At 55.8% G+C, this 26,517-nt stretch overlaps 1 protein-coding gene across 1 annotated transcript in view; it reads right to left on the bottom strand.

The window, feature by feature from the left end:
• Window positions 1-26,517, bottom strand: part of LOC144938638 (sodium/potassium-transporting ATPase subunit beta-1-interacting protein 3-like) — a 75,104-nt gene that overhangs the window by 22,054 nt on the left and 26,533 nt on the right. Inside the window, exons 2-3 of the mRNA XM_078866622.1 lie at window positions 12,443-12,580; window positions 5,100-5,180 (exon numbers count right to left, since the gene is read on the bottom strand). Of these exons, the coding sequence (XP_078722748.1) occupies window positions 5,100-5,180; window positions 12,443-12,580 (219 nt within the window). The remainder of the gene's footprint in view (window positions 1-5,099; window positions 5,181-12,442; window positions 12,581-26,517) is intronic.

Here is a 26,517-nt window from a genome sequence, read left to right as displayed (position 1 = left end):
TCACTCGTAATGAAACGTTAAACGTATAAAAAAAAAGTCGCGGCGGTTCCATAAATCAGAGGGCGTCTGCTCGTCTTCGACAAAGACATCGGCGAGACCAATGACGCAAACCGACGCCGCCTCCCCCCCCCATCTCCTCCTCCCTCGCGGAGGTGAAAAAATATCATTGCACACGAGGCCCCCCCTGTGAGCGGTGATCACGAGCAGACGACGCGGCCCAGCGGCAGTGGAGAGAGAGAGATGCCGACAAGAGACAGGGATGAATTTTAAAGAGAGAACTTGCTGCAGACAACACTCGATTATGGAGATTAATCCGCTGTTTATGTTCATTGGCTTTTGAATGTGAGCTGATATTTTGTTCACCCCGATTGCTGCGTGAATCCAGTGCCCCATTGGAGCTGATTGGGGGCCCCGAAACTTCGGCTTGGGCAGCGAAGTTTGCATCGACTCTGCCGCGTACCGGTAGCTGGAGGGGGCTGTTCATCATTGAAGGCCCCCAATGCGAAAACAAATTTACAACCAGTTTGTATTCTCATGCAATTCTCCGCGCGTGGTACACGTGCAGCCCTAAACGAAACTATTTTATTTATTTACCAGCCCACTGAGATATATCGCCTCTTTTTTCTGAAGCTACCTGGCCACAAATGAAAAGAAGTGGTTCATCACGTGGACATTTATAGCAGCCAAATACTCTAAACGCGTGTTTCTGAATGGTCGCGTGGACACGCAAATATACAGCAGCAGGCGTCAGGGTCAGGATCGAACCCACGACCTCCTACATATCAGGCGAGGTAGTTAACATCTCACCACGGAGAGAGAGAGAGACACGCAAACTCCGAATATACAGCAGCAGCAGGCATCGTCAGGGTCGGGATCGGGATCGAACCCACGACATCCTGCACACCAGGCGAGGTAGTTAACATCTCCTAGCCACCGCGACAGCCTCGTGGTAGGGCTGCAATTGCTCGCTCACTCCACTGCGAGCAGAAGCGTCTCCAGTCGGGAGAGCCGCCCCACAGGGTATGTTGGTCTACTCTTCCATGCTGGCCTCATCGTTTTTGAAGAGGTGACAGTACCCACACTTTACCCCACCTGCCGATCGACTCACCGCAGTTCACCCACTCGCACTGCTGGCTTGGACAGGGGCGCAAGGGTGGGTTGTGGGTTGTGGGTTGTGGTTTGGGGTTCTGAGAACCTTGCACCGTTTGTCGCGCCGGTGTGTCACAGTCGAGCCCGGCGGGCTGTGGGTCTGCAGGTCCGTGCGCTGAATCGTGACAGCGCCACCGACTGTGGCAGCGGCGTCTAGCCGAGACGAGGACTCCGGGTGGCCGCGAGCATTGTGGCGTTCGGTGCCTCGGCGCCCGCCCGCCCGCTCGCTCTGGCGCTGCGCCACGCACGGTGCCACGTGGGGAACGTTGCACGGCTCGTTGCGCACCGTGCTCTCTCTCGTCATTCTATCTTTCTCTACCGAGTTGGTTTTGGTGTTTTTTTGTTGTTTGTTCCACGTACGCACGCACGCGCGCGTGTGTACGTGTGTCCGTGAGGGTAGTGCGCGGCGAGAAACCCATCTCGCCGCGTTTTCTTGTTCGGAATCGGTGATCCAGAACGCAATTACTGAACCTGCCTCCGTCTCTTTCCTTAGAAAATCATCCCCCCCTGCGGGTGGGGGGGGGGGGTTAATTTGCATAATTTAATACAAATCATGTTGTGCTACTTTGTTCCTCAATTAACCCCTTGTCGCCCACGTGAGGGTGATCCACGAGTACGGTGCAGGGCGGCGAGGAGGCTCCGATCTGCAACTATCGGTACGGAGGATGGAGACGCGGGGAGGAGGCTCCGATCTGAAACTATCGATACGGAGGATGGAGACGCGGGCAGTACTGTCGGAGCGCGTTCGCCGCTTATTGCCGAAGGTTCACGGTTCGATTCCAGCGGCCACCCTGGTTATTACTTTGGGTGTATAAACTCTCGTGATGATAATAATAATAATAAGACTAGTACGTGCCGGTGGACATTAAAGATCACGTGATATCGTGCACATGCCACTGTGTCCCTGCGGCGTCGTGGTCCAAATTCGGCAAATGTTTAAATCCCGCAAAATTACTCGATGGTAATAACCAACCCCGACTACTGCGGACACCTGGCAGGACCCGTCTGCAAGAGAGTCATGAGACTCGGTGAGGCACTCCCGGGTAAACGAGCGTAGTAGTAGTAATACTACTACTAGTAGTAATACTACTACTACATAGAGAGGCTGAGAGAGGGGGAGGTGAGGTAATGGCGACATTCAGATGCTGCAACAACAACAAGGACGGTTACGAGGGCCGAGATAACAACCACACCCTCACCACACCCTCACCACACCCTCTCACCATAGCCTCACCCACACCCTCACCACACCGTGATTGCGCTCTGACTACGCCCTCAACACAACAACGTTGAGACCGAGACTGTCCGGCTATCCCAGGGCGTTTGGTAGCTCTGTGATAAACAGAACACACTTGTTATATTTCATTGTTATATTTCATTGTTATATTTTATTGTTATATTTCCCCTGCTCTGGTGTTGAATCTGTTCCCCGTGGGCAGCATTCATCAAGATGACGATCACTCATCACGATGACGATCACCATGACGATCAACATCACGATGACGATCACCATCACGATCACCATGACGATGACAATCACCATGACGATGACGATCACTCATCACGATCACTCATCACGATCACGATCACCATCACGATGACGATCACCATCATGATGACGATCACTTATCACGATGACGATCACGATGACGATCACCATCACGATCACCATCACCATCACGATGACGATCATTCATCACGATCACCATCACGATGACGATCACTCATCACGATGACGATCACCATCATGATCACCATCACGATGATCGCCGGTTGGTTTTGACAGCGCCGCCGCCCTCCTGTACTCCGGGGCGTCTCTCACTCAGAGCGCTCGACGCGCGATCGAGCGACGGCATCGCGACTCGAACGCACTTGAAAGGGCACGTCCAGTGGGCAGCTGTCCCTGTGCGGCACAACGCGACTAGCACCCCACCTGCTAGCGGGCATTCGTCTGCCAGTAGATGGGGGGGAGGGGGCGATCATCGCTGCTGCTGCTATGCCTAGTCCCGACTGGGTATTTTTCAAAATCGGCTCACTCGAATCAAGTCACGTGATGGGATCTTTAACGTCCGCTGCGAAGGGCGCGTCGTGTCGTACGGCTCACGCGCCGCGCCGCAGCGAAAGCCCCGGGCGGCCTGCTGAGTTCGAACGCCGAACCTCTGCCACGAGCGGCGTGGGCTCTTCCCCACCGCGCCGTGCCGCGTCACCCACCGCGCCGTGCCGGGCACGCGTCCTGGCCAAGCGGATCGGCACGCGTGGTGAGGTGCCGGTGCGTGGCGCTGCGTGTGTGGCGGTTAGCGCTGCGCTACCAACCCCGGCGATCAGAGTTCCATTCCCGCTCACGGCCACCAACACCGGTAGTGACGATTATCTGAACCGGTCCTGGGCCTCCGCTAGGTCGACTCGGCCTCAACTGTGTACATGGTGCGGTGTGTAAACATCGCCGCTAGGGAGACAAAGGCGGTCGGGCGTGGTGCTGGCCACTCACCCCCTCGTATGTCGTGCCGGCCTTCATCGGTGCTCGCTAACAGCACTTGCCCCAATAGTCCGTTGAAGGCTATACGGGGATCTTTGTGTTGGGGCGTGCTTTCGTGTTTTCGCAGCGTGATGTGAGAGTAACCGCGTCGCCATGTCTTGACTTTGTCTGTCTGTCACGCTTGATAAATAACATTAATGAAAAAAACCACCACCTCATCCTCCACCACCACCCCCACCACCAGCAGCACCACCGTGTAACATCAATATGCACAGACGCAGATTAAATTAGTATCGGTGATATGGGTACACACAAAAAATCAGCCTGACAGCTTGCCAATTTTCCAGAGGATCAGTGAGATTTGTTGTAATTATTAATAATTAGAAAGATTCAATTAATTCCCTTTTATGTCATCCACCACCCAACCCCTTCCACCCTCTCCAGCGTATGAAGGACTTTCTGTGCGTGTCGGACAAGGGCGCAGCCCTGCAATTGCTCACTCAAGCCACTGCTGGTGGAAGGGCCCCTGCTAGAGGGAGCTCTAGAGAGTGCGCCTCTCGTGGGGATTTTGGCCTACTCTTCCACACTGCCCAGACACCTCAGAAGACGTGAGGATACCCAGACGCGCGACCTGCCGATGGACGAGTTGTTCACACTGCCCGGCAGCCGCGGGATATCAGCGACTCGCCAGCCGACACCGCACAGCAAGCCGCCGTTATGCGCTGCGCCCAACTCGTCGCGGGAGATGAGCGGCTGGGGGCCTGGAGAGCGCCGTGCGTTGCCGCACGCTTCGTTGGCGCCAGCGGACGGCAGTGCTGATAAGCCCGGAGTTGTACCGTGCGTCTATGCTCCCGCAACTATATTCTCTCCGCCGTCACCAGCGCGCACTCACTTGCCCGTTCAATTGACGCGCGTCACCTCGATGTCATCAAATAGCTCCCCGCGACCAGCAAGGCGTGGGGAGGCCATCGTCCAGAGCGGTTGTTCTACGGGTATACAACTGAACCTTGACCATAGAAATGTGGAAGTTCCATCACTGGTCGGAGCCCCAAGGCACCGAGCTTGAAGCACTGCGCTGCGAGTGTCCAGGAGCGTGCACCTGGCCTGGCACAGTCGCCATGGTGACGGTTTTTGGTATCGATGTGTGTTTTGCACCGTGACTCTGTGCCAGTTAAACATTCACAACATTTATCTCCGTGTGTGTGGCACGTTCGATTAATAAAGTTCAAGTAAATTTAAAAACAACTTAAGCAACGGCCACATCAATAACCGCGGACACAAATTCAATCAGTCTTTGGTAAAACGCGCATTTCTAAAAAAAAAAAACTGTCAGCTTGCAGATTTTCCAGATGACCGGTCAGGTTTGCTGTGATTATGAATTATGAGAAAACATCAATTAATCCCTCCGGTGTCAGGGCAGCGCGAAGCAAGTCGCGCGCTGGGAGAGAGACAAAGGGGGCCGAGGGCGACGCACCTTGGACAGGCCTCCGACTTCAAGGTAGAAGCAGACGAGGAAGACGTTCCAAGAGACCCACAGCACCATCCACACGGCGTACTGCGCGCACAGCACGCACAGCACACACAGCACACACAGCACACACCGTGTACTGCACCCTGTGTGGACTGCACGGCGTACTGCGCACACAGCACACACAGCACACACCGTGTACTGCACCCTGTGTGTGGACTTCACGGCGTACTGCGCGCACAGCACAAACGACACGCACAGCACAACACCATGTACTGCACCCTGTATGTACTGCACGGTGTACTGCGTGGACAGAAACGCACAGCACATGGCGTATTGCACTCTGTGTACTGCACTGTGTGTGTACCTTAGGGTGTGTGTACTGCACTGCGCTTTGTGCATGGTGCACTCAACGCGCACAGCACGTGATGTACTGCACACGCAGTACACTGCTCTAAGCACCACACACGTGATGTATTGCACTCGCAGTGTACTGCCCACAGCACCTCACACGTGATGTACTGCACACGCAGTGCACTGCACACACAGCACCACACACGTGGTGTACTGCACACGCAGTACACTGCTCACAGCACCACACACGTGGTGTACTGCACATGCAGTGCACTGCACACACAGCACCACACACGTGGTGTACTGCCCACACAGCACCTCACACAGCACCACACACGTGGTGTACTGCACACGCAGTACACTGCTCACAGCACCAGACACGTGGTGTACTGCACACGCAGCACCTCACACAGCACCACACACGTGGTGCACTGCACACGCAGTACACTGCCCACAGCACCTCACACGTGATGTACTGCACACACGTGGCACTGCCCCCCACCTTAACACGCCGCTAGATATTACAATCACGGCCTTGGGTGACCGGCAGCGTCAGCCAGTCGCCGGCACGGTTTGCGTGTCCCTACGATGGCGCGGGCGTGAGTGAGATGTGGATTTGTTTTGACTTGGCTGCGGTTCGACTTTAAAACGACGACTCGGTTCGCTCCAGTGGCGCTGACGCAGCGACGTTCATCCTCCTCCTCGTGCTGCTGCTCGCCTCTCGGAGTCACTACTCGGGTCGAGGTCGCGGCCGGGTTTCGGGGCCGGGTGGATCGAGGGTGAGTGAGGAGCAGGTGAGTGAGGAGCAGGTGAGTGAGGAGCAGGGGCGTGGGGGGGGGTCCACCGGCTCCGCGTGGTGTGATAAATAAATAAATAATCGAGGTGTTGGAGCGGCGCACGTGCAGGAGAGGGTCCCACCGCCGCTGCTGCTGCTGCTGTACACGCGCCTCGTGCCGCGGGAACAGCGGGACGCTGCAGCGAGCAGCAGAGGCGCCTGCCACTGGATTCGAACCCGAGGGTTCTCGTCGTCTCCGACGGTGTGTGTACACACACACAATGGTGTGTGTGTGTGTACCCCCCCCCCACACACACACTCACACAACGGGGCGAGGGAGTGAGACGGCGAGCAGCTGGATGACCCAGCCCCCCAAAGCATCGCAAGACGAGGAGGCGCAATGACTCCCTGCCGGCCACAGCAGCACCTGGTCCTCTACCCCTCGTCGGCGTCTCCGCTGTCGCCTCGTGCGGGTCGTCTTGCTTCAGGGGTCTGCGACCTGCGACTGGGGAGCGCCGCGTGCGTCTCTCTTCAAGGGCTGCTTCGTGGCCGCCGTGCAGCGAGCACCGCCGTCTCGTGTTCACACGAAGCGCCACGCGGCTCTTCACGTATTGGGAGTTTTTCTTTTTGTTACCGAATTTTTTTTTAAAGTCTCTTCTTGTTATATAAGTTGCCGACAACCGTGTTAGTTGAAAGGAAAGGGGGGGGGGTGATGGGGTGAAAGGGTGGTGGGGGGAAAAACGAACATCTTCTTGGGGAACCGTCAAGGGGCCCGGGCAGTGGCGGCGTGGAGCGCCGCGTTCGGAGCGAGACGCAGACGCCGGGAGCGCCATCGACGCCGTCTCCTGCCGCTCGCCTCCGTGCACAAGACGAGAGAGGAGAGAAGACCAACCTCCCCCCTCCCCCGCCAGCACACACACACACACGCGCGCCGTTACAATTATGGTGCTAATCCTCTGCATCTGCCTGCGATGGTGGCGGGCGGTGGGAGGGTGTAAAGGGTTAAGACGACAGATTGGGTGTATTTCTCTAGCGGGGGCTTATCACGCACGGTTCGGTAAGCACGCAGCCTTCACGCGATGCGAGGTGGCATTAGGACGGGCGAGCAATTTGCGTATTAAAAATGCAAGCCGGGGCCGGCGGTTGTCGAATTGTAACTCGCGGATGTGAACTGCGCGGCGGGTGTAGGAGGCATAGAAGAGTGGCATCGCGAGATAGAGTGAGTGAGAGATAGAATGAGTGAGAGGTATTGAGAGTGAGAGATAGAGTGAGAGAGTGAGTGAGAGATAGAGTGAGTGAGAGATAGAGTGAGTGAGAGATAGAATGAGTGAGAGATATTGAGAGTGAGAGATCGAGTGAGAGAGTGAGTGAGAGTAAGGGATAGAGAGAGAGAGAGAAGAGATCGAGAGGATACAATCCTCGTGGGCGGAGCGCGGTGATGCACGGGGTAGGAGAGACAGAGGATGTGTTCGCATATCCGACTCGGAGAGATCCGTAGAGGCGCTGCCCGGGCAGATGGCTGCCCCGGATTACGGACACTTTCTCTGTCACCCCCTACCCCCCCCCCCCCTGGTTTTTGTATTTGAGCGGAATGGGACATGACGTTTTAATTACTTTTATAATGAGCTGCGAACAGCTAAAGCGGTGTCGCAGAGGCAGTCGCTATTAGGGCGGATTGTGCGCAGGGAATAGACTCCTCGGTCTCGGAGATGAAGAAGGGACGAGAGGACGGAGGAGCGAATGGGGATGGAGGCGTCGTGAGGCTTGCAGCAGCTGGGGTGGGTGTGGATTATTTTAGGCGGGCGTAGAACGGGCACGTAACGGAATAATTTGCCCCATCTCCACCAATGTATTTATTTTACTTCCGCAACATTCGTGCGGGGAAGATAACGATTACGTGTATTTTTTAGGTGTGTGTGTGTGTGTATGTCTGTGTGTATGTGGGGAGCGGTGGTGTAGTGGTTAGCGTGCTGCGCTATGAACCTAGCAACCCGAGTTCGATTCCCGCTCACGGCTAATACCATTGACGATTATTTGAACCGGTTCCGGGCCTCCCCTAGGCCGACTCAGCCTCAAATGTGTAGACATAGCTACTGGGGAGACAAAGGCGGTCGGGCATGGTGCTGGCCACCCACCCTCTCGTGCACCGTTCCAGCCTTCATAGGTGCTCGCTAACAGCACTTGCCCCAACAGTCTGTTAAGGCTATCCGGGGAATCTTTGTGTGTGTTTATTTTCCTCTGCACGGTTGCTGTCACCCTGCTGTCAGTCACTCCGCCCTGGCTCGAGGAGACATTCGCTTTTATTGATTCCTTAAAAAAAACCACACACGTGTCTTTACACGCGCGCCTTGAACTTCTCTCGCACCGCACGTGGCCAACCGTGCGCATCGGAGGTGCGCCGCACGTGTGCCCCATGCGGTGCAGAGTCGACGAGCGAAAGTTGGACTCCGGCCCGGGTCTCGGCAGGCGACCGCGAGAACCGCGGTGGAACTCGACCGTGGAGTTCGCGATCCACCGCAGAGGTCAAACATTTTGTGGAAGGGTCCTTGCAGTTGTTACGTTTTGCCGCGAGGGCGATGCACTTGCACCACCCCGATATGTCGAGGTCAGCTTCGTCAGCCACTGGGTTTGGTATTCATCAGCGTCTTCGTTCAGATCTTGTGGAATTCCTCTGGCCGCAGTCGGCCATGCTTCTTGGCTCGCCGGGTTGTGGGGCCGCAGTCGCGTTCATCATCTCGCTCGATGAGTTCCATCCGCCCAGAGTCATCATTGACTGCGCATTCTTTTTTGTTACAAAAACTCTTTGTTGACAACAAATATTCTCATCGCTAATTTGGAAATGTATGGATGTATGTTGACACTTCCTTCGCACCGTACGTAGGCCAACCACGCTAATCGTACGACTGCTGCTCGACATGTGTTGTCTCTGCGTTAAGGGAAAGTGCTGCTGCTGCTGCTGCTGTCGCTGCTGATTAGCGAGGTTATCGGTCCGGCTCGGCACGCGCTGAACTCATGCCCAGCCACACGATGGAGCAGCGGGGGTGGGGGGCACAATAATAGCGATGGGGACGCTCACAAATTGTGCGCCTCATCCCCCACACCACCACCGCGTGTGCACAAGCGGTCGTGGAGGTGGCGGCGGTGCTTACGCGACGAGGGCAAATTGAAAAGCGCGCATCGAATCCGCGGAAAGCGAGACACGTTTCAAGTAAAATGCGCCGTTGATGGAGCCATATGGAAAGCATCTGGCTGTGAACGTCGCGGACGGAGTTCGCGAAGCGCGCGGGCGTCAACAACCGCCGCGAGCTTCCCACGGACGACTCCGCCGCCCCGACGAGGAGCGCCTCGGGGCGCGCCGCCCTCGCGGCGTCTCGAACGCGCGCGTGGGGAGCGGTGGCGCAGCGGTTGAGCGCACTGCGCTCCCGAGAAGCTATGCAAGCGAACTGAGCTGCGTGACTGTTTTGCAGAAGCCGCGTGGCCACACGAAGTGGCGTTTCATCACGTGGGAATTTATAGCAGCCAAATACTGTGAACGCGCGATGTTGATAATTACAAATGTGGAGGGGGAAACCGGAGGGTCCAGAGATAAAACCCACGAGACCAAGGGGAGAGAGACAGAGAGACACGCAAACTCCAACTATACAGCAGCAGGCGTCACAGTCGGGATGGGACCCACCGTTGCAGGTGTGTGCCCCATAGTGCAGCAGTGTGCAGCAGTGTGCAGCGTGGTGCATCATCGTGCAGCAGTGTGCATAAGTGTACATCAGGGTGCACCATTGTGCAGCAGAGTGCAGCATCGTGCAGCAATGTGCGCCCTGGTGCAGCAGAGTGCTGCAGGGTGCAGCGGGGAGTCGCCGTCTCGTGCGTGGTCGTGGGCTTAGTGCCAGGGCACAGCGACTTTTGGCGGCCTCGGGCTCGCAGTAAAGCGGCAGGGCGCATCGCCGCAGCTCCACACGCGGAGCTGCGCTATTGGAGCGAATCCACGGCGAAGCGACTAGGATGTCTGGCGACTTGAGCTTCGCGAACACTCAGAGGGGCGACACAGAGCACCGCGAGTGTTGGAGCGATATGCCCCGCTAAGTAAGTGTCAGGCCGTTGTTGGTGTGGGCTTATAGGTGCAAGAATCAAATGTCCCACCCCCCACCCGCCCATACCTCACCCCCCCCCCTGTCCATAGCCAGGCACCTGGGCTCCTCTAGAACTGGGGCCTCTGTGCAGTTGCACCGCCTGCACACTCGATAGTTACTCCGTTGCTAGAGAGACCGACAGTTTAATACATGTACATACGCGTGTGGAAATGGGTGGGAACATGTGGGTCACGTGTTATGACTTGCGTCACGTGGTCTCTCGGTGATTATATGGGTCTCTATGTGAGTTTATGGGTATCTGTGTGAGTCTATGTGTCTCTGTGTGTGATTATATGGGTCTCTGTGTGAGACTATGGGTATCTGTGTGAGTCTATGTGTCTCTGTGTGAGTCTATGGGTCTCTGTGAGAGTCTATGGGTCTGTTAGTGAGTCTATGAGTAAATGTGTGAGTATGCGTCTCTGTGTGAGTCTATTCTCTAGGTGAGTCTATTGATATCTAGGTGAGTCTATGGGTTTATAGGTGAGTCTATGAGTAAATGTGTGAGTCTATGGGTATCCAGGTGCCTTTATGTGTCTCATAGGTGAGCCACTGGGTCTCTGTGTGAGTCATTGGTGACTGGCCTGAGACAACCATCTCGCTAAATCTGAGAACCCGAAGTAATAATGGACAGCGGCTGAAATCCGGATTCGAACCCAGGGGTTTAAGTGGAGCTGGCTCAGCCTCTCTAATGTCTGAGCTACTCGGGGGCCACCACCTCTGAATGAGCGGCATTCGAAAGCCTGGAAATTGGCGGCGAGGCGCAATCAGCCAGGGCTGCGTGAGAGCGAGAGAAGAAATATGCGATGTTCGTGACGGGCAGGTTGACAGGGCACGGGTGTGCGCTCTGATAATGGCGTGGCTGCTGCTACGCCTGACGTCTGCAGTGGCGTTTTATCGCCTCTCCCGCTGAATGTGGCTCACTCCCCACTGAGCCTGGCTCACTCCCCACTGAGTCTGGCTCACTCCCCACTAAGCCTGGCTCACTCCCCACTGAGCCTGGCTCACTCCCCACTAAGCCTGGCTCACTCCCCACTGAATCTGGCTCACTCCCCACTAAGCCTGGCTCACTCCCCACTGAGCCTGGCTCACTCCCCACTGAGTCTGGCTCACTCCCCACTCCCCACTGAGCCTGGCTCACTCCCCACTGAGCCTGGCTCACTCCCCACTGAGTCTGGCTCACCCCCCACTGAGCCTGGCTCACTCCCCACTGAGCCTGGCTCACTCCCCACTGAGCCTGGCTCACTCCCCACTGAGCCTGACTCACTCCCCACTGAGCCTGGCTCACTCCCCTCTGAGCCTGGCTCACTCCCCATTGAGCCTGACTCACCCCCCTCTGAGCCTGGCTCACTCCCCACGCCCAGGATGGGGGCGCGCTGCAGGTTGACGGGTGACAGCCGCGGCGTGACGCGCTCGAGGCTCGGGTTCACCGCAGGTGAGCGACGGCGCTCTGATTGACATTGATTCTTGCACTCAACAGCACCGCAGGGCATCGACTCGCTCGCGCAAGAGACGGCGTTTTAATTCGTGGACGTTGTACGCAATTCGGTTCACGTGAATATCTGCAGCCGCTAGCGCAGCGGTGGAAAGGACTCGAAGTCCGACAGGCTGGAGACGGCCCGCCACTCCGTGGCTCCGGCCCCACGGACTCGGGAGGCCGATCACGTGGTACGGGCTGCAGGCGGGGGTCTCTCCGTCACCGCGAGCATCGTAGCCGGCGGCCTCCTTGGGAACCGCGCCGTGCGTGTCACGTGACGGGGCTCAGCTGGCACGCGCCTGGCTGTGGTGGTGCAGGAGAAGCGAGGAGACGGTGGTCGAGTGGAAGCTGCAAGCGGGGTCTGGGTGCTTTATAATGTCCTGAGTGTGGTGTGAGACATTAGAGTCGGATGGGTTGGTGCGTGAGGTGTGAGATGTAGGTGGCTGATGGGTAGGGTGTGGAGTGAGTAGGATTGACTCATGGTTTGGGGTACGAGAAACACGGTAAATATTTTTTGTGGGGGCCTTCAAGATCCAATGCGCCGGGCTGCAGCCCCGATGAGGTCCCCAGAACGGGTGAGCGAGGAGGCGTTCGTCTGCGCCGCGTGCCCGACTCTCACCGCGGTCAGGTAGCGTGGGCGGTACTGCAGCGCTCCGAAGAGGCCCAGGATGAGCATGAGGATGTGCAGGAAGTTGGCGAGGATGGGCGCCCACTGGTAGCCCAGGAAGTCGAAAATCTGCCGCTCCACGGCCGTCACCTGTCGCGTGCAACGGTACAAGGAGAGGGGGGGGGGCGTGAAAGCGGCCGTGAGAGTGGCGGCAAGACAGACGGAGGGGAAGTGGAATCGTGCGCGCGCGTGGATTCGCACTCATCGACGCGCGTGCCTCCTCGGAGGCGTTTGATCGCTCGCTCCGTTCGCAGCTGGACGAGATGTCATCGCGGCGCTTGAGGTGTGACACCTCGAGGTGATCTCGCGCGTGATGAAGTCGTCGCCTTGGCGAATTCTTCGAGCGCTGGGGTTTTTGTAACCACCAAGAACTAAGCAACCAATTATACTTTTCAAAAAAATGTAACCCTACATTTAAAATCGTAGTTCAATTCATCCTATTATTATTATTCACATTTAGTCGTGAGTTAGAGGCACTCCGATGCGGTTTTCTGTAAGTGCAGATATTCATCCTCCTATCCGTAGGGTTTGTTTTATTGCGGAGAAGAAGAGTGACCCAGAAGCGATGGAGAGTTCATCCTCTAATCCGCGTCTATCCGTGGAAAACCTCGCTTCTATTTATTATTTTCATTTTCACGAAAATGGTCCACCAAGAGCGCCCTCGTCTGCGGCTTTAGCACCTTCCCCGCCTGGCCGCTGATCTCTTGGTAACAACCCGGGGCCCGTTTGTCGTGGGGAGTCTTTGCTTGCAACGGTGTTAGCCGGAGCATCTGATTTATTGGCTCAGATAACCGAGGACACAGCATCGCAGGGAGCGAACGCCTTCCGCACTGGGCGCCGTGCGTAATGGGTTTTGGTCGTAAAACGTCTACGATGGTTAAAATCGTTTTTTTCTTTAGCATTCCCGGCAACAGCGTGGATAAAACAAACACACAAACTTAAAAAAAAAACTAATGTTTAACGGGTTTGCGCCACGTGTACAAACACAACACGTTGAGCTTATAAACTCACAGATACAGGCAACTGCCGCAGCGGCAAAATGCCGAGCAGCGCCACTGGACTTGCAATCCAGAGGCCCCCAGTTCAATTCCATCTCCCGGCGTGGAAGTTCAAACAATAGCGCTAGTTTCTTACACCCCCCCCCCTATCAACTCTCTCCATCCAGCGGTACGCATGGTCGACGAGCAAGGTCGCGCGTGATGGGGCAGAGTGTGAGTACGCCCACCTCTTACGACTAAAATTCCACGCGGAATCGGTCACTGGTCCCTGTTCGGTAAAAACCGGCCGTAGATTCTGAAATATCTCGGAAGGAGTGGGCGCACCCACACTTTACCCCACCGCACGCGACGCGCGATCGACTAACAGCGGACAGTGGTGGACGTCTTTGTACCCCTGGGCGGACAGAGGCGGTAGAGCCGGGGAGGGGGGGGGGAGATAATTTAAGAACCTTACGCCATTCTTAGAGTGCCGCGCCGAGAGATCGAACCAAGCCGGCGACCAGCGCGCCAGCTATTACAACACCTTAGCATCCAGCTGTCTGTCGTTCGATATTCATCTTGTCCGCGTGCATGACGTGTCCCGGTTTTTTCGTCGTCGTCGCCGTCACCGCTGTTGTTGTTACGTGACAGGTGGCAACCCAATTTGCTCCACGAGAGGCCATGGCCGGGAACGGTGACGGCGGCAGGGACGCCGTCTCCGAGCCGGAGGCGGAGTGGGGTTAACAGCGCCGCGACATCTTAATGCAATCACTGCGGCGGTCCCAGCGTTCCATTATCACTTCGCGTTTCTCATCAGGACCTAACGCGTCCCGCGGGATGCGAAGGGAGGCAGGTGCCGAGCGGGTTTTTTTTTCTTTCGTGAAACGTATTTATTTATTTGCTTCTTTTTGTTGTTGTTGATGCCCGGGCTTTGTGTTATGCGCTTTGCTGCCGCCGTGCGCTCTAACGGGTTATTCCGGGATGCAACCGCAAAATCATCATCATCGACACCATCAGAAGCAGCAGCAGCACCATCAGCGTAAGACACCGGGAGAGAGCATTGTCACGCCGACGGCTCGTGATCAGAAGGCGCCTTTTTGTGATCGTAAAATACCTCGCCGCAACATTTCACACAACGTATGAGCGGTGCTGTTGTACGGCGCGTGTGAGCACCGAGGACTATAACAGAACGAGTGCATTCAACACGCAGCCCTTCGCGATGAATTCATCATCGTTTTTGTGGACCACACCGCCTGAACAAAAGAAATGCGTGTCATAAGCCCCCCCTCCCCGTCCACCCGACACGGTTGTCACGTGATGAACACACGTGCCAATGTTTTACTCCTTCAGAACACCGTCCTTGCGTTAAATGTTCAACAATGTTATACAATGTTGAACAATCTTACCAAATTGTGATGTTGTGAATTTCTCCCCAACATACCGGTGTGCTAAAGCAGTCATACATTTGGCACGCTTACGTGATGACTTCATTGATTGTCTGTGTCGCGTGGGGGAGAGTTTGTGACACAGCATTTTAATTGCAAGATCAAACCCAAAAATCAGTTACGAATCGAACCCGGGGGGCTGGCGTGCATGTATGTTGAACTTCTTTCGCACCGCACGTAGCCAACCACCATGCTATTCGGAGAGTGCGTCGAGTAGCGCGCTAACCGCTGCACCACCACTCCCCACCGCCGCGCACATGCAAATTTCGTCCCCAGTCGCTCGGTCTTTTCCATTTAAATGTGAACAACAACACAGGGGGAGGGGTCGTTTATGTTTGTAGAATTCCTGACCTCCGCCGACCTCCCAGAGCGCACACCTTCATTCGGAGATTTTCTCGCAGCCGCTGCTGATATTTTGACTTTAACTCAGCACCGCGCTCGCGACGCCGAGCGCACGCCACTCCACTGCTGGACGAGTGGCCCGTCTACTCGCTCGACGCTGCGGGTCTCGGGGTGATGATTCGTACGCACGTCCAGCCACGTTGGCCAGTGCGGGTTGATGAGGGCGGGGAGCGCAGACGTGACAGCAGAGTACAGTACAACAATGTAGTGTTGCTTCACTGCCCTCTGCCACCGCACAGCAGCCCGTAACGCGTGTGCCGCGCGGCGCGCGTCCGTCCAAGCACTCTCTCGGCTCAAACCCCGCTCAGCGTCCCAGATCTGACGATCAGATCGCGACCGTTCCGGGCGATTTGGATCATAGGCAGCAACACACCGAGCATGGGAGCTGTATTCAATTAAGTTCCCGAAGAAGCTCCCAGCACGTGGTACGAAACGTCGGGCATCGTGCCGAGCAACTGGAGAGCACCGCGGAGATGGGGTGGCTTCTTTCACGGGGGGGGGTGGGGGGTGGGGGAGCGGTGGCGACTGGGACAGCAGCCGCCGAGGAATCTGAGAGTCGGTGGCGTCAGTGGCTCTGGCTGGCGGAGGGGAGCTGAGGGGGGTAAGGGGGCAGCTGCTGCCCAGGACAGGTGCAGGGTGAGGGTTCGCTACCCTCCCCATGGGGCAGGAATTTTGGGCCGAGATCGTTTGGCGGTCTCAGACCACGCGCTCGCCCGGTGCCCACCGCACACGCTCGCACCCGTGTAACTGTCACACGGACAGCGTGCCAGTGAGGAGCGGAATGCTGCACTGTGTGTGTGTGCGCGTGTGTGTGTGTGTGCGTGTATGTACGTGTGTGTGTGTATGGGTGTGTGTGTGTGTGTGCGTGTGTGTGCGTGTGTGTGTGTGCGTGTGCGTGTGTCGGAGAGGAGCGGTGGAGCGGCGGTTAGCGCGTTGTGCTACGATACCCGGTGACTCCAGTTCGATTCCCGCTCACTGCCAAAACCGGTCCTGGGCCTCCGCTAGGTCTACTCAGCCTGAAATGAGTACCTGGTGCGGTGTGTAAACATCGCCGCTGGGGAGACAAAGGCGACCGGGCGTGGTGCTGGCCACCCACCCCCTCGTGTGCCGTACCGGCCTTCATAGGTGCTACTCGCTAACAACACTTGCACCTACAATCTGTCAAGGCTACACGGGGGATCTTTGTCGTTTAGTGTCAGGGCCGCTGACAGGGTGCGGGAGTCGTTGTTGTTCGGCGAGCGAATGGCTCCCGCTGGTTTCGTCACAGACAGACGACGGCACCAAGAGGCAGAGACGGACCGAGAAACTTGCCAAGGGGGCAGCAATTCAGATGTGTTAAGATTGTAAAAAATGATGCCCTTTGTTTTCCATGCCAAAAAACAATACCTAATGTACTACTGTCTCTGTCAATAATAACAATCCATCCCCGCCCGGACGACCATGGATCCACCCCGCATCTGTGTTGTCCATCAACAGCAACAAGTCAACACGTCCATCAATAACACCGCCCTAATATACAAGCATTATATATATCAGGTGACGTTTCAGGCAACGGCTCTTCTTCAGAGTAGTAGTGTGTGATCGACAAACGTGTTAAAATTGTATATTGTTGTTGTATTATGTGTGCGTGTGCACCACTGCCAACAACAGAGCACCGCGAGATCTTAGTGGTTTTTTTTTGTTTAAATCGTCTCCAGTCTTGTTTGGGTGCACGGAGACCACCCATCCGAGAACGATCCGGGCTCAAGCTGCCCGGATCTGACGATCTGCCGCAGGCGACACCCCGGCAGGCTACGAGGACACAATCAATCACGGTTGCGATCTCTGCACTTTAACAAACCACGCACACACATCGCCCAATGCTTTACGGCCGGGCTTTGCCGTAAAACGTGGAACATTTTCGCCTGGAAACGTGGTGCGGTGCGATTCGCTCGGGCGGTCATCGGATCGGCGCCGTGATGTAGACGCTTCGGAACAAAGGGAGGTGTCCGGTAAATCCCGCCGTGATTTCCTTCGCGGAGCTCCACGGCTCAGCCAACGTCAAATCCTGTGTCCGTGGGCCCCCTTCGCCCACGAATTATTGAGCCTCAACAACAACAACACGCAGGGAAAAAAGGGGGGGAAATCCATCGCCGCCTCCCCCTCCTCCTGCTCCTGCTCCCAACCACTGGGCCCGAACGTCGGACGCCACCCTCCCCCCTTCATCCCCCATAACCCCCCTCTTCATCCCCCCTTTCATGCCCCCCCTTGATCCCCCCTCCACCCCCCCCTTCATGCCCCCCCCTTGATCCCCCCTCCACCCCCCCCCCCCTTCATGCCCCCCCTTGATCCCTCCTCCACCCCCCCTTCACCCCCCCCTTTGATCCCCCCCCTTCACCCCCCTTCACCCCCCCCCCCCTCCAACCCCCCCCCCCTTCATCTCAAGCGAATCGAGAAGGCGGAACACTGTGGCCCTGACGTGCACGAGAGTGATTCGGTACAACGTTCATTAACTCTCAACAGTTCATTGGCAAAGTTAATTAGAGCTCACCACTGTGAAGGATGATGGCTCGCCGGTTTTTTTTTTGTGTTGCAAGGAAATACAAACACGCGGTGTTGTGGATGCTAATCAGCAATTAGCTTCCGATGCACGGCCCATAGGGTTCCTTTCCACTTGCAGCAGGGAGTCATTGAAGCGTGCGAATCTCTGATGTTGCTTTCGACTTGTGCCGCGTGTTGGTTCTTCGTGGTGCTCGACGTTTCGCTCCGACGTTTTGGGAGCTTCTTCGGGAGCTCGGAGAAGGCACTTCACGGTTCTCTTTTAACACATCAGGGCACGGCCGTCTATATAACCTGCGGCGTGATCACCAGTCTGTCAACTCGCACATCAAAATTGGTATTTTCGAACGTTATGATATTCTTTATCTAGTCAATCATCTACTTTTATAGGATGGGTTTGTGTGTGTGTACTGTAGAGTGATTGGCGAGCCGGCAGAAAGAACTCGCTGCGCTTGAGAACTCAGGTTTAACCGCGGGAGAGTGAAAGCTGGACTCGGCACCAACAGGTCCGGTTCAGCCCTCTATAAAGTCCACCAATTATTCACCCAGAAACTAGAAGACGCTGTCAGGATGTGCAACGAAACATCGGACATCGTGCCGAACCTCGCGCGGCACAGCCCAGCCGCTAGCACGTACGGCAGTGGTGACACAAAGAGAGCCGTACCTCACGATCCGGCTCCTCGTTTCCTTCACTTGAGACAGCGGCTCTTCCACTGCTTCTCGCTGCTCTGCACTGGGAGCGCGAGCACGCGGCGTGGCGCCAAGTGGCGTCACGCCGCCGCCTCGCGCCGCCTCGTCAACGCGGCAGAGCCACCGGCGGTGGGCTCCAGGGAGTGGCACGGACGGGCATCGCCGTAATTAGCCACGCGCGTTGCGCTATCGGGGCCGGCCGGTGCGTAATTGGCGATACCTTAACCCCAATTTGTCTCGCACTTGAGAGTCCGCCTCTTGGCTCAAGTGGCCCGTTATCGTCGTTAAAGGAACGAGAAAACCCACCGTGACAATGTGCCTGACCGCGTCGGATCTCAGCAGCTAAGCCCGTCGAGTCTGCTTAGTGGGTGGGACGGGTGACCACCGTGCACGTCAAAGGAACGCCCCGAGTGTAGATACGACGAGTTTTGAAATGAGTAGTTCTGTAACGTCACCTTCCGAGGCCGTTCTTTAACTCGCGCTGGTGCAGCTAACACCATGGGACTCTGGGAGAGCGATGGGAAATACACGCGCGAGAAATTACAATTCTCCTTGCGCCATCGGCGTCACGCCGTGAGACAGAGACATTATACAGCCAGTGCATCACCCTGCGTCGTTCTCTGCCCATTTACGCGGACGGAGAATAGCCCCAGAAGAAGCCAGCACACGATTACCAATTTGAGGTCACGCCAGGGTCACAGCGTGTATCTATGACCTGTAAAGTGTCAACTCCCTGGACGTGGAAAAGCGAAAGACGAGGACTTCTTCACAATTCTGGCAAATCGGCCGATGTAATCACCAGCGACACGCCACGGTACTCAAATTGTAAATGTCGTGGGTTTGCCCTCCAACACACCGATGTGCCGAAGTAGTAACCTTTATGATGGGTAATATTCGCCGCGAAAGCCTACGCATTAAGCAGCCCACGTGTTAAATGGGAAACCGGATTTGAATGCTTTGGCGTCTTCCCAGATTCGAACCCCTAAACCCTAACGGACCGTGACCACCCAAGGATTTCCTCGCCTGCCCAGTGACGGCCACTGTGAGCCCGCGGGGGCGCCGGGGAACAATTGAGGCGCCTTCCCATTACCGGGCCTCGAATCGGGAGCCAGTCCCGCGAGAGTCTTTGTCAGTTCGAGTCGGGTGGCGAGAGTGGCCAGGCGAGGCTGCTCTTTTCTTCGCGCCCACAAGAGGGGAACGACATTTTTATTCTTGATTTTTGTTGTAGATTTTTTTCCTCTCTCTCTCTCTACCTTCCACTGAGCACCAAGCCTGAGCGGGTTTTAATCACTTGTCCCATCTCGTGTCTCATCTTGTGTCCCACCTCGTGTCCCATCTCGTGTCCCACCTCGTGTCCCATTTCGTGTCCCATCTCGTGTCCCACCTCGTGTCCCGCCTCGTGTCCCACCTCGTGTCCCACCTCGTGTCCCACCTCGTGTCCCATCTCGTGTCCCATCTCGTGTCCCATCTCGTGTCCCATCTCGTGTCCCATCTCGTGTCCCACCTCGTATCCCACCTCGTGTCCCACCTCGTGTCCCATCTCGTGTCCCGCCTCGTGTCCCGCCTCGTGTCCCACCTCGTGTCCCACCTCGTGTCTCATCTTGTGTCCCACCTCGTGTCCCACCTCGTGTCCCACCTTGTGTCCCACCTCGTGTCCCATCTCGTGTCCCACCTCGTGTCCCACCTAGTGTCCCATTTCGCTTAACTCCCGGCCGCGATCGTAGCTGCTGCACGCACGGAAGAGGTCGATTCTCTTGACCCTGACGCGTGTACCCTCATCGCGCTGGTCAGATTCGCTGTGTTCATCTCGGCCTGGTGCTCTGCTGCTGCTGTTGTTGTTGTTGATATCCCTTTCCACATTAATTTGACTGCCTTGAATGCCCTCGTCTGTCGGTTAAAAGGTGCAGGCGCAACCCTGCAAGTCTTCGCCCAAGCCATTGCCGGTGGAAGAGCCTTCGCCAGAGGGAGCCCTGCCACGTTGGCCAGATGTCTTTGAAGTGGTGTGCTTACCCACTCTTTACCCCACCACACCACACCCGCCGATGTTACTGACTGTGGTGTACCCCATGTACACTGCTGAGAGAGTGATCGGGGGATTTACGAAACTTGCAGCATTGTGTCACCTGATAGACAACCGTGACATCTTTACGTTGTTTATAAACACTCATTAGGCGGCTGTAAACATCTCAATATATAGAGGAATGCAGAGCTGGGGCGATCGTTGATGGCGCCGCTTGCTCACCGTCTAGTTGCGACGCAAATTTGCACGAATGACGACGACGCTTCACATACAACTAAACATAGGGGTCACCGTGCTTGCGGCAAAAAACCGGTAACCGTTATATATTTCAATTCTATTCACGCGGTTACCAGAATGCAACGAAAAAACATCAATTGTACGCGCACGAGAGGGGAGAGGGAGTTCCCTGCGACCGTGACCCCTCTCTCTCTCCCTGTCTCTCTCTCCCTGTCTCTCGCGTCTCGTTGTCAACTACCCCGGACACTTTAAATACGCGAGCCCCTGTGATCAGTGCCCATAGCTGCTCGATGTGCTCTCAATGTCTTTCTTTTGAAATTCGAACTGTCTCAGAGACGGAGGGCCAAGCAAGGGGACTTGGCGAAGTGGGGAGGGGACGGCGTGGCGGGGATGGATCTGGGTTCACCCCGGGGGGGTGTGAGACACGGCGCAGGGAGTGGGTGTGCTTGTCGGCGCGATGGGGGGACGTGTGGGTGAGTGGGGAGCGGTGGCGCATTGGTCTCGGCGCTGACTGCCCTCCGAGTTCGATTCCCGCTCACGGCCAACGCCAGTGGCGATTGTCTGAACCAGTCTTGAGCCTCCTCTAGGTCAACCCAGCCTCAAGTTAGTAGCTTGTGCGATGTATGTTGAATTTATTTCGCACCGTACGTAGCCGATGTGCAAACATTGCCACCGGGGAGACAAAGGCAGCCGGGCGTGGTGTTGGCATCCCAACCCCCCGTGTGCCGTGCCGGCCTTCATCGGTGCCACTTGCTAACAGCACTTGCCCCAACAGTCTGTGAAGGCTATACGGGGGGGGGGTAATTTGTTGTTGTGCTTGTGTCCACGCACGCGTCTGTGTGTGTAGCGAAGAGCAGCGGCAAACTCGCACCCAATGTCGGCAGCAGGGCTCCGTGTCCCCTACCCATCACTCAGTGCCGCACCACGAGCCCCATTCTCGTGTCCCGACACCGCGGGCGTCCCGGGGGCACGTGGCCAGCAGCCAGATCGCCCGCGACTCTGTTGGTCTCCGTCCAGAGCAGAGCGTGCACGTGTTGGGCAGGGCATGGGTGTTGTTGTGAGTTGGGCATGAACGTGTTGGGCAGGGCATGGGTGTTGTTGTGAGATGGGCATGCACGTGTGGGGCAGGGCGTGGGTGTTGTTGTGAGATGGGCATGCACGTGTTGGGCAGGGCATGGGTGTTGTTGTGAGATGGGCATGCACGTGTAGGGCAGGGCATGGGTGAATTGAGTAGATCATTGGCGTGTGTGTATGGGCAAGGGTGTATTGAGAAGGGCATGCATTTCGTAAGTGCTTCTTAAGGAGTGGTGGGACAGAGTATCCGGGAGAAAATCCACACACACACACGCGCACTTAGCACGGGGTAACACTCAGAAGCCCGTTATTTATGTAGGGCCTCATTAATGTGTAATTGCCTTCTATGGAGGCGCGCGCGCACAGACGCGCACGCGCGCAGCCGAGACCACGTGGGCCCGCTGACGCCTCTCGGCTCACTGTGAGCACGACGGCGCTCGAGCCGGGAGTGCTGCTGCCGCCGTCGGCGTGAAGAGTGCCTGTCCGTGGGGAAATCGGCGCGGGAATAATGAAAAAATGACAAATACTTCGCGAATGTTGCACGAGGAAGAATCCTCGTGCAAGCCGGTGCGCGGATTTTCCGTCCTTCTAAATGGGCTTCATCAATTCCGACTATGAATGTGTTTTACTAAGGCTTCGGTTTTTTCGCGGGGGGGGTGGAGGGGGAGGGCTCCTGTGACCACATCAATTTGCGCCTTTGTCGACTGCCGCTTCGGAGTCCACAGAGGCGACGGGAGGAGTTGGATGCGGGCAGCACAGCGGCGGTTGGGACGACCGCTCGGGTTGGTTTGGCGCGGCACGGGTCCAGCACGGGTTTTCTGGTCACACCCAGAGCCGTGTTGATGCAACGAGGGGCCGAAGTCAAATAGGTGGAACGGAGCTAATTGTGTGTTACATATTGCAATTTTTGTTATGAAGACCACAAACGTATTTATGTTTTTATCTATGCAAATTAAAAACATCGCATGTATTCGACTCAAAGTAAATTCATCAAACATAAATCGCTCACAGCGCTAATTACTCAAGCAAGTTTTGTTTTCTTTCCCCGAGCTTCACGACCACTGCCATCGTCGTTGAAAGCGAGACGATTCCCGACGGCTGCGCTCGCGTCGCTCATCAGCTGTTACCTCCACGTGGAGCGGGGCGCCTCAAGGAGGACCTACAACATCATCGGAATATTTCAGAATATGTATTTATACTGCAGGACTCCGATGAGCTATGAAGCTATTTTTTTTACCACAGATGTCCAGTTGTTGAGAGCCGTATTATTAGCCTCGTGGTGAGCCAATCAGCAGGCATTATTACAGTTCGACTTGAAATAGTTTCTGTCTGGATCATCTGGAAGGCTTTATCGCTGAGTCTAATGGATAGAATTGATTTTCCATGCAGATTTGGAGACACTTATCTGCGACCAGTGGGGAGTGATATCTACACCGGTCCTAGGTATCTCCCCTCCCCACGCCCACCAAAGGCAAAGACAAATATCCCCCGTATAGCCCTTAACAGACTGTGGGGGCAAGTGCTGTTAGCGAGGACCTATGAAGGCCGGAACGGTACACGAGGGGGTGGGGTGGCTACCACCACGTCCGACCGCCTTTGTCTCCCCAGTGACGATGTTTACACATCACACCAGGTACTAATTTAAGGCTGAGTTGACTTAGGGGAGGCCCATGACAGCTTCAGATAACCGTCACTGGTGTTGGCCGTGAGCGGGAATCGAACTCGGGTCGCCGGCTTTGTAGCGCGGCAAGATAACCACCACACCACCGCCCCCCCCCCCACCACCCTCCCACCATCCCCCGCACCACCACCCCCCCACCACCGCCCCCCCCCACCGCCCCCCCACCACCGCCCCCCACCACCACCGCCCCCCTCCCCCACCACCTCCCCACCACCACCCCCCCACCACCGCCCCCCCCACCACCGCCCCACCGCCCCCCCACCACCGCCCCCCACCACCACCACGCCTATACCAATCTGCATTGACCTATCGTGGTGAAGTATGACGAATAACCTCCATATCTATTTATTTTTTAAAGCCCTTGAAGATATTTTGATGGGAAATGCGCTTTTAGAAAATTAAGATTGTTGTTGTTAAACGTGAGACGTGAGAACGGTGGCGTTCGGAGGGTTTTCACTCAGCAGTGGATAAATCTCTGACGATCATGATGGTGAATGTCCTTCACCAACCCCCGCACCGAGCAGCGTGATGACGCGTGATTAAACGAATCCCCCCATCACTGACAACGGTAATAGGGGGAGGAAGGCCTTCATCCAGCAGTGGATTGACAATGGGCTGCAAATCATGATGATGATGATGGGTATAAGGAACGCGAGCACCCACCGACGCTGAACCGGAGCTCGCACCCCTCACGTCCCTGCGCCTAATGACCCGTCGCGAGAATAATGCACGGTTAAAAAAAAAAATCTGAATTTTTATGAAATGTAAAAGATTAAAGAGGGCATCCCACAAAATGGATATTCACCTCCCCGCCCATAAATAATAAACAGCAGCTTGACGCGTTGCATTTGTCGTCCTAAAATAGCTAACGGCGCCACGCAAAGACAAAGATCACCCGTATAGCCTCCAGAGACTGTTGGGGCAAGTGCTGTTAGGGAGCACATATGAAGACCGGCACGGCACACGAGAGACACGCACCAAGACAAAGATCCCCCGTATAACCTCGACAGACTGTTCGAGCAAGTGCTGTTAGCGAGCACCTATGAAGGCCGGCACGGCACACGAGGGGGTGGGTGGCCAACACCGCGCTCGGCCGCCTTTGTCTCCCTAGTGGCGATGTTTACACACCGCGCACGGGCATATGTAAGACACAGATCCCCCGTGTAGCCTACATAAGCTGTTGGGGCAAGTGCCGTTACAGCGAGCAACCTATTAAGGTCTGAAGGGGTGGTGTGGTCAGCCACCACACCCGGCCCTCTTCCCAAACCTGATGTCTACACATCACACCTGATGCTCATTTAAGGCTGAGTCAACCTGGGGGATGCACACAGCCGATTCAGATATTCGCGGCTGGTGTTAGCCGTGAGCGGGAATCGAACTCGAGTCGCCGATATCGTAGCGCTGCGCCACCGCTCCCCACACAAACATACATATACATACGCACGCGCGAACGGACACACACACACACACACGCGTACACAAACGCACGCTGGCAGTTGACGCTTCATGCATTGCGAGAGTGAGCGTTGTGTGCTCGGGCGTTTTAATGAAATATTGTACGGGAGATCACTCCTGGAAAGAGATTCGCAGCTTGGCACATTACTCACTCCGCCACGCGCTCCGCCCGCGTGGCGCGCGACGCGTCGTGCATGGGCCTCCGGGCCGAGCTCTGGGGGCCTTTCGCCTCCTTCTCTCTCTCTCTGCGAGGCGACCGCGCGTCTGGGGAGGCTTCCAAGGGGACGACGCGGGGCAAGCCGCCACCGCCTCCCTCCGTCTTAGCCGAGGCAGCCGCCGTGGGGCGTCGCCACGCTCTGACGACGCTGCGGCCGCGTTGGCAGCGATGCGCAATGAGCGACAACAAGACGCGTCGCGGTGGCCGGGAAATGTTGACGAGCTCGCCTGATATGGAGCAAGGCCGTGAGTTCTGGCCCGAGCCTGCTGTATATTTGGAAGCGTGTGGCTGGTGTAGGACAAGCAGTTCAAAGACAATGCATGTGTAATTATCAGAGGATGTTTTACATTTTATAGGTTATTTTGGGTTAGATCGCGTAAATATATAAGTGTGTCGTTAAACCCGCCACCACCCGACACAGCCAACTTGTAAGGGTTGTCACGTAAACAGAACGTGGCCAATTTGTCACTAGTACAGCACACCGATGTGTTGGAGAGCCAAGCCGCAACATTTACTATCTGAGTACGACGTTTCGCCAGTAATTACAACTAGCTTCATCAGGCGACAACCAGAAGTGTGGTCACCCTACGCCTCCATGTAAGGAACGAAACAGGCGGACTTCTCCACAAATCTGGCTGTGGTGGTGGCGGGTTTTAACGACGCATTTATATATTTACGCGATCTAACCCCCCAAAATAACTTCTATTATGGATGATATTGGTCGCGAAAGCCTCCTACGTGTTAAACAGAGCATGTTTATTTTCATATTCGCCACAAGTACGTGTGGTTAATGCAGACTTGATTCCCTGCAAAAGGTTCCTATTCTGTGTTTGAACATCTAAATACCTGTTTTATTGCCAGAAAGGGTAAAAAAAAATTCGTACTGTGATATTGGCAAAAACGATCCCATAATGTTCATTTGGGGTTTGCTGTTTTCCCCGTGGTCGCGTGAATTTTTCTCGGGGTTCCTCCAGTTTTCCCTCTACATTTAGACACACGCGTTTAGAGGATTTGGTTGCTGATATAAATTTCCACACGCTGATAAGCCACTTCGTTGAGCTATCGTTTGTGGCCAGGTGGCTTCTGAAAAAGAGCTATACAGCTCAGCGGGCCTTACCTGGTAAAATACAAATAGTTAAATAGTTTAGCTAATTGGTTTAAATACCACAAGTGTGGCCTTAAAAGTGAAGACAACCTAATAAGCGACGTTTCATGCAATTTCCCTTCTTCGGAGCACATACATAGATAGGCCAGATGAATATATAGTGATAGTACGAGTTGCAGGCTGCAC

The sequence above is a fragment of the Lampetra fluviatilis genome, chromosome 22, assembly GCF_964198595.1.
Source record: "Lampetra fluviatilis chromosome 22, kcLamFluv1.1, whole genome shotgun sequence".
In the NCBI taxonomy this organism is placed as follows: Eukaryota; Metazoa; Chordata; class Hyperoartia; order Petromyzontiformes; family Petromyzontidae; genus Lampetra; species Lampetra fluviatilis.
The sequence above is the reverse complement of the archived record's forward strand: the minus strand, read 5'-3'. Positions and strand labels throughout refer to the sequence as shown.